General features: G+C 35.2%; 1 protein-coding gene across 1 annotated transcript; it reads right to left on the bottom strand.

Moving 5' to 3' along the window:
• Positions 1–4,873: 4,873 nt before the first annotated feature.
• Positions 4,874–6,178, bottom strand: LOC119632869 (testis-specific serine/threonine-protein kinase 3). Its single transcript, XM_038026012.1, has 5 exons — positions 6,139–6,178; positions 5,650–6,070; positions 5,445–5,594; positions 5,218–5,378; positions 4,874–5,127 (listed from the first exon to the last, which is right to left on the bottom strand). The coding sequence occupies exons 1-5, from the start codon at positions 6,176–6,178 to the stop codon at positions 4,874–4,876; spliced, it is 1,026 nt and encodes a 341-aa protein (XP_037881940.1).
• Between the last annotated feature and the right edge of the window lie 2,931 nt (positions 6,179–9,109).

Here is a 9,109-nt window from a genome sequence, read left to right as displayed (position 1 = left end):
ATGGCTTCCATATACCGATTAAAAGCAAAAAACTGCTGCGAATTTAGGATAACTAGAAAAAGGTAATATATTGATATAAACCCGAATAAAAATGAGCAAAGCTTTAGATATGCATTCAGACTAACAATAAATTCCATAAATAAAGTTAACAAGAACGAGTTACCTTATGATTTTTATATAATGAGATGACTTGATTGTCGAACTAATCCGTAGTGTTAAACTAACACTAATACATCGGTAGAAACAATGAAACGGTAATAAGCTTCCCTGGTTAACTGTAAGGAGATCATATTATCAATGATTGACTTAATATCTATCGATTACTGCCTTGTCTAGCTAGCAATATTATTCCAATTTATGGTAATTATTTTGGAATGTTGTTTACATAGAATTTGAGATAAATCTGATCAGCCCTTTTCAAGCTAACCGTGTCTTCTGTCCATTAAAGATTATGGGCTTGTTGTTATAAAATTTCTTGCTTGTTGTTATGCAAATTTCTTCTTAGAAAAGAAATTTTAATTTAACTGCAATTTCTGCTTTCTTCTAACTCACCAGCAGTTGCCTAAGTTTTGCTTAGGTTTTATTTTATTTTTTTCTCTCAGGTGAAACGGCTGAGGTCGTTAGTTGCAATAGCCAAAGTGTTTCCAATCAAAAACAATACTCGATAAGAACCTAATAAATACTTAACAAAAGCATTTATAAGGACTAGTGAGCCGATTAAAATTTGCATTCATTCAACGTACGCTCATTTACTTACTCCTATGATATGAACTTTCGAATTAATTAACCCTATATCAAATATTAGGGAGAATACCACTAAGTTTACCTAATATTGTTAGATATGTTCTTTGGCTATTTTAGTATAGGCAAACCCAAGTGTGGCACTGAATGTAATGATTTACTGGAAAATCCACTGAGATTCGGACCAACTACGAGCTACTATTGATGAAAAATCTGCTTTTAAATGGTGGCTTCCTGGTCAGATGACGTCTGAAGCCATACATTCACAGACTATTCCTTTGCTTGCTTATACACACAGAAATAATTAAGTTAATTATGAACAGCACTATATGACTGACCATTAAGTACACAACACAACACCTCTTTTCCTAATATAATTATTAGTTTGGGGAAAAAGAAATCCGTTATTTTTATATGAACTTCAGGACTTTATTTAACATGCTTCGGATTGTCCGATTTGGGTCAAATATGCACCGTTTTGTTGTATGATTTGTTGCCATTTTAAAGGTAACTTCAAAATGCCTCTCTCATAGAAGTCCTGGTCTCTATTTGCAAAAAACTCTAGTAGTCGATTTTCACAATCCTCCCTAGATTCCAATTTTTTATCATTAAAGAAATTTTGCAATGCAAGAAAAAGATGATAATCGCTTGGTGCCAAGTCCGGACTGTATGGCGGATGCATTAAAACTTCCCAACCAAGCTCCCGAAGTTTCTGGCGAGTCACTGAAGATATGTGTGGCCTAGCGTTGTCCTGGTGGAACACGACACCTCTCCTGTTGGCCAATTCTGGCCGTTTCTGGTCAATCCCTATCTTCAAACGGTCCAGTTGTTGACAGTAGAGATCAGAATTTAGGGTTGGGCCATATGGAAGCAACTCATAATAAATAATCCCATTCCAGTCCCACCAAATACATAGCAAAACCTTCCTGGCCGTTTGAGGTGCTTCACCGCTCTTTGACCACGATCGTTTTCGCACAGGGTTATCGTATGTGATCCATTTCTCATCTCCAGTCACCATCCGTTTAAGAAATGGGTCTATCTCATTCCGTTTGGCCAAGGCTTCGCAGATGGAAATTCGATCCATCATGTTTTTTTCTGTTAATTGATGTGGCCCCCAAACATCGAGCTTCTTTCAACTTCGATCATTTCTCCGATTTTATCCACATTTTCGACGACCGGCCTACCTGTGCGAGGTGCATTTTTAACATCAAAAATTCCTGAACGGAATCTACGAAACCAAAATTGCACATAATTGGCTGTTACAGTATCGGAACCATAAACACCATTCACAATTTTAGACGCCTGGCTTGCATTTTTGCCTTTGTCAAAGAAAAACTGTAAAATGTACCGAATTTTCTCTTTGTTCGCTTCCATTTTTAACACGCTGTAACTCACAACTGAATGCACCAAACAAAAAACAGCAAAAGAATTTGTTTTACTGCGAAATGTCACCTTTCCAACGAGCATAAATCTGAAATTGTTTGATCGATACTTTACGAGAAATCTATCAGTGCAGCCATCGACCGAAAAAATAATGGATTTCTTTTTCCCCAAACTAATATTCATAATATCTTATAGTTTACCGTATAAGAATTTTTCAAGATAAGACCGCATTGATCTTGCGCCAAAACACGTCAGAGTACCTCAAAATTTGGCGACCTACAGATTGAACATTAAAAAAAACATGAAAGGGTGTCAGACTGACAAACGGACCGAGGGACGGGTTACATCACTTTAGGAAGTGATACGCAACATAATTCTAAATGGAAGGGGTATCTCAACTCCTTCGAACAATCTTTATATACCCTATGCTATAGATAGTGTATGGTATAGAAATTTCAACAAAAAAAAAACAAAAAGCCCCGCCGTGCATATCTTGTGTTTTCAAACTGTGGAATTTCAACGAATTTCTCTGCTTTTGGAATATAACAATGCCTAACTATGTGCAGTCAAGATTGTTCTCGATATTGTCAACGGAGCAAAAAAGCACTCCCTCTTACTTTATTTCTATAGGTTTTTTTTTTTTTTTTAAGAAGAATTTTGCTTGTGCCCCTTATATGAAATCAAACCGTATTATAACTTTCGAGCTTTTACTTCATTTAAGTATTTTATTTTATTCCTCCTTTGTGTGTACATATATATATATATACATATATATTTATCTATATGTGCAAAACACAACTTTCCTGTGTGTGTGTCTGTCCATATAGACAATTGTTGATAATTTTCTACTTTAAACTATAACGAAATTGTATGCCGTCATCACTTGTTGTTGTCAGCAAGGACAAGTCAAGTGTAACCAACTTAAACAAATGTACACTCAGACAAATTGTTGAATTTTCGTTGTTGCCATTTTTCTGTTACTTATGCACATATCTATATATATATATATATATATATATATACATCTGCATATAATATTAGCTGCCACTGAGTAATCAAAAACATCCATTACCACTCAAAGGCATTGTTGATCCCTAACAACAGAACAACTCACGCCCAACATATGATAATAAATGAAGAGGAATTCAGTACTTTTACTATTGTTATTGTTGTTGTTATTGTTGTTGCTGTTGTCGTTGTTGTTATTGTTGCTATTGCCGTTGCCGTTGCTGTTACTTTTTACGTAGACTAGGCTAGACTGTCTGACTGGTCGTTGGTTGTTTGTTTGATTTGATTTGTTTTACTTATTTGTGTTGGTATGCGCAAAAATATATTCTGGGGGAGGTTGTAGCATAAAATTGCTTTAAATATGCAATTTAATGTTAGCATTGTTGTCATTAATGCATTTTTATGCAACATTTGCACAAAAGTCTCTTTCTTTCTCTCTCTCTCTCTCTCTCTCTCTCTCTCTCTCTCTCTGAACACTTTTCTCTCTACCAATGTGCGTTTGATTTTAGTATCTCTTGTTACAAAGTTCTACACTTTTTTCTATTGAATCGTTGATTGAATGGCTTCGCTTAGCTGAGTGTGTACCTGCAAATTTATATACAAGAATGCCTAGCTTTGCGTTGAGGTTTTTAAATCGTTTTTTTATTGCAAAATAAATTAATATATTCTTAGGAGGGGACTATGCGTGCCTAGTTCGAGCATTTAACCTGGCTGGACCTGAATCCTTAAAAGATTTATCTCGATTTCCGTCCCAGTATGCGATCAACCCTAACGCAGAGCGGTTGGAAAAGTTAAAACTTTCTCAAGTCGAAAACTTTTGTTATCGAACTTAATTGTTGAGCAGTTCTCATTTTATCTCTGTCGAACACTTAAAAATTGTGAACTGTAGGGTGAAGAAGAGAAAACAAGACCGACGGTTGGACAGACACAAGCGGTGCATGACATGAAACAATTTTCTTTGTTGAAAAAAAAAGAAAAAAACGAAATATCACACATAACGAGACTGCTTACAGTCTTTGGTAATTTTTTTCAGCGCATTTATATTCACTGCTCAGCGTTTGTCCTTGAGCCAGAAAACATCGGTGCAGTAAATTTCGTCAAAAAATCCCGAAAATTGCGATCTATAGGTTGAACAATAGAAAACAAGGCGGAAGGACGGACGGATGGACCCTGGGTGTTTTATACATTCGCACAAACTTAACATACCCTTGCATTACAAGCGGTGCATCACAAAAATTACGATTTATAGATTGAATATAACGAACCAAGACGGACGGACAGACAAGCTTCAATCAATTCTGAAAGTGACTCTGAATCGTTCGATATATTAAAAAAGATAGACTCATCCCAAACACTTGTGAATATTTTGTGCATCATCCACATAAAACCCCCCCTTTCACAATATATATATATATATATATATATATAAATCTTGTAAAGAATCCATACGAATCGATTTTATGTTGTTGTGTATTTTTTGATCGAGAATTTTGTTACAAATAATTTTATTTTTAAAATGCTTTAAAATATGTTAAAATGGCTTTTGTTTTTCTTTTATGCAACAGTTTGATGGCCAAGTTGATGTAGATATAGACAATCTAAACCGAAACACATTCATTCTCATACGCGATCACCTCCCACTATTCCATATTAATTTTTTTCTTTATTTACTTTTTTATTAGTTTTTTTTTTTTTTTTATTTTTTTTTTTTTGTCGTTTATTTCGTTTTCGTGCTTCTTCTTTATTTTGATAACCATGGATCTTCCTTTATTTGCGGTATACGATATCTCATCTTGAGTGGCGCCAAGATATGCATAATTAAATGCTTGCATTCGTTCGTGACGGCGGGATTTTTTGGGAAAACCAAAGAAGCATTTATGCGTTTTAGTAGAACGTGAACGTTAGATCCATCATAAGGTAAGCGACCAAAGACCATGGCATAGCAAACCACACCACAAGCCCATACATCGGAGAGAAAGGGATCATAGGCAACACCTGTTGATTTATGATAAGAATCTTTTCAAATATAAGCACACCTTGTTGTTGTAAAATATGCCGTATTTGCAGAAGAAATCTGTTTAATACCTTTAAGAATTTCGGGACTCGCATAGGCATAACTGCCGCAAAACGTTTTCGATAATATCACCTGATTGTCGCTACTGCGTGTATCCTTACGGGCAAAACCAAAATCGATCAGTTTTATATTCCAATTTTCGTCCAATAAGAGATTTTCACATTTTATATCACTTGTGTCAAAGGAAAGCTATATTATCATATATAACAAGTCGGCTCTGAACTAAATTATCACTCACCGGTGAACCACACCCTTGGAGTGTATATACTCCACAGCACTGATGAGCTGTTTAAACAAATTCTTAGCCTGTGGTTCATCTAGATATTTTTTATCTCTTACATAGTCCAGTAACGTGCCGTTCTCGGCCAATTGCATAATCAAATAGACTCTGAAATATACATAAGAGAGATTAGATCTTGCGCGAGACATGAACCGCCCATTACCTGTGACTGGTCTCGATACTCTGATAGAAGGTGATCAAGTTTTCGTGATGCAATCCTTTAACGGCATCAATTTCGCGCGGTAAGAATTTTTGTATGTACTCGGACGGCGCTTTGACTTTTGATATAATTTTAATTGCCACTCGTTTACCGTATTCTTCCGAATAACCAATTTTAACTTTGGCATAATTACCGGCACCAATCACCTTTCCAATGACAATGCCATGCTCTTCCAATATCGATTTGCCTTTGCCCGTTTTACTCGATTCGCCATCGTCTACACTTTTCCTAGTGCTACCCGATGGCTTCTCTCCTGCTTGTCCACCCGTTTCCTTCTTTTCCGTAAATGTGAAAACTTTCTTTGTATTGCCTTTCGATGCCGCGTTAAGATCGTCCGCTGATTCTGGATGTTGTGGTACTAGTTCTGTGTAAATGAAAATTACTTTGTCGGTGCTCGTTGTGTTATGTACTTCAGCTTCGGGTTCTACTCACTGCTTATTGATTTTGTAGAATGCGTTTGCTGCAAGGCCATTTAACTGCCACACGTTAAATTTTGATTATCCTTCAAAATGTTTTCTTTTTTGTGATTCGTTGCCTCCTCAACGATTTTCTAAATGTTTATATTTGATCGTTGACATAAATGTTCGATTTTGATACATTGAATTTAGAGCATGAGGAGTTTTTCAAATATTTCAAATCCCAATAAAGCAAAACACAGACACAACCTATGTATACATAGGATCGTCAAATCGCTATGTATACGAAAAAGAAAGCGGCTATCAAAGCAAAAAAGAAACTAAACTACGCAAATATATTCAAACAATCAATAAATTTACTATTTTTTAATGAAATTTCGAAATAAAAAAGATATTTTGACATTAAACGATTTTTAAATCATTGCTATATTCATGCACATATACATAGATATATATGTATGTATATCTGATAAGGTTTTTCTCCCCACATTCTCAAACATTCAAGGAATATATTAAAACTCGTTCCTTTTTTAGGTTTTTCTTTCGCTTAAATATACCCCTGTATTTTTATATGCATACCATACAACTTGTATATATGGATCTTGGGAAAAGGTAGTCCAATTAGCAACTCGATATTAAGACAATATCGTTTTTTTTTTTTTTTTTTTTAAAGATATATAATGATATATATGTAAATAATATAAATAATCCGCCTGAGTGACCGAGTAGGCAAGAGACTCGACTAACAACTCAATGGTCGTGCGTTCAAATCTCAAGTGTGGTAGATAAAGCCGAAATCCTTAGATGCTAATGCTTTAAGACTTCAGTCCTAGAATTTATTCTCTGGCTAAATTTATAATAATAAAAATAATAATAAATAATATAAATATATAAAGATATATATACAAATAAGTCTCCATATATATATGGATTTTGTGTTTATTCTCTCATTTGATTTTTTTATTAATATTTTTGAAAAAATTTGTTAAATATTTATAAAGGCTTTAGTTACATTTGGATTAAGCCCTTATAGAGTGCTATTTGTATTCGGGTTAGAGAAGATGAGTTAATCGAAAAATGTTTTGAAAAATAATCTATTAAGACTGGAAAGACTGAAACTTGATATATTGCTATATTGGCCGAGAGTAGTCGAAATGACATCCTTGGGCAATCTAGTGTTAAACGGTCACCTTTGCCTGCAATAGTTTAAATTAGATTCAATAAATAACCTGAGTTTATTAACCAAACGATAAAGGCGTACATCTATCTCTTGTTAATGTGATCTTTACTGCGCTTAGGTCAATTTGCAATAATTTCATCATTGTATTATAATATCATTTCCACAATAGTGGTGACCTTTCATTTGATTGAGACCCTTTTTCAAGTCTTCTACAATTAAACTAAATGTAGTTTTGAGGATTATCAATGAAGCGTGTAAAGCTTCAACACACTGGACAATGGGTTAATTCAACCATTATTTGTACCTATAAGCCGCTTACGTTTAATTCGCGCATAGATAGCATGTTCAGTGATATTAACCGACACAATGTAGTCGATTATGGCAGAGCTTATATGTCGATATCGGTTACAATACTAATCAAAATTTATTTATCTTTGTTTGATTGGCAGAAAGAAATGGAGAACAGAGATATATAATGGCCGTAGACTAGCAACTGCATGCGCAATAGGTAAGTCTAGGTAAGCCTTTACTGTACTTGAACTGCGATGGAGTACGCTACACTGCACTGGCATTTAAATCCGCAAACAATGGCTTGCTAGCCACGACTCGGCTATAAGGCTAAGTTAAAAGAAAATACTTCTAAATCAATGAGAAATTTTTTCAAGTCAAAGGAGAGGACCTCTGAGTGAAGGAAAAGAGGGAGTGATATTGAGATCAGTAGTAATATCTCATAATGCTTAGTTATGTGTATGTACAATCCATACAAGAATGACTGTGTGTATGACGTTTCTCGAACGCCCGGCGGCTTCTCTATTTTTCAAATTTTCCAAGTACATCCGTCGAGTGTGGCGACTTTAATGCTAATTTGAACTTGAGTGATTCGCATGCTTAATAACTGTGTGATTCGATATTATCCGTGGAATTAAAATTAATAGATTCTTGCTAAACACATTACGCTCACTACTGCACTACTCCTCGCTCTTGAATTTCTTTTGTGTTTTCGGAATGTCTCCAATTTTACGTTATGATCGCTCCTACATAGAGACATAAAATCAATCGACAAGCTCCTGCTAAGAACTGTCTCCCCAAAACTCTGCTGGGAAAAGGTTCAAAACTTTGCTAACGTTAGTGGTAATATTTCTTATAAGAAGCTCATGCGGCAATTAAGACTTGTACCGTTAATTCTTCTATCAGTTACTATTAACTAAAGTTTTACCTTCGTTCCGGCGTTTTGCGCCGAAGAGACTTATTGAGTTTAACCCGAAATATCGCCATGAACGGCTTATGGTTGGTAACTCTTTTTCCGAACTGCGTAAGGGAACACAGTTTTGTAGCATATTCATGAATTATTTAGTGACATAATGTCATTATTCCAACAATCACTTATGCCTGCTCAAATCTATCTATCAGGTCGACAGGGTTTCTTAGAGCATTTGGTTCAACGAATCAACGAAGACATAGATGGCACCCAGTAAAATTCAGCTAAAATCAAAACCATTCCATCATCTTTCTATTTACGTTTCCGAATCGCTACCACGTGTCGAAATTGTAGACGAGAAAATAGAAAAATTTCGGCTAAACGTTGATGTTCTTTCCAATTTTGCTGTGATGCGTGTACCTAATAGGTCGAGAAAACTTTGGCTGAACCTGAGTCTCTCTCTCTCTCTCTCTCTCTCTCTCTCTCTCTCTCTTTATCTATCTATCTATCTATCTATCTATCTATCTCTTTCTCTCTCTCTATCTATCTATCTATCTATCTATCTCTCTCTCTCTCTCTCTCTCTCTCTCTCTCTCTCTCTCTCTCTCT

Source organism: Glossina fuscipes, unplaced genomic scaffold, assembly GCF_014805625.2.
Source record: "Glossina fuscipes isolate IAEA_lab_2018 unplaced genomic scaffold, Yale_Gfus_2 2, whole genome shotgun sequence".
NCBI lineage: Eukaryota > Metazoa > Arthropoda > Insecta > Diptera > Glossinidae > Glossina > Glossina fuscipes.
This window is presented reverse-complemented; position numbering and strand designations above follow the sequence as displayed.

Bases quoted from the DNA above. Each gene is read 5' to 3' on its own strand.
- LOC119632869 (XM_038026012.1), bottom strand. From the start codon at position 6,178: ATGGCCTTGCAGCAAACGCATTCTACAAAATCAATAAGCA. The intron at 5,595-5,649 runs GTAATGGGCGGT...TGTATATTTCAG, and splicing joins AGTATCGAGACCAGTCACAG to AGTCTATTTGATTATGCAAT. The intron at 5,379-5,444 runs GTGAGTGATAAT...CTTTGACACAAG, and splicing joins TCCAAGGGTGTGGTTCACCG to TGATATAAAATGTGAAAATC.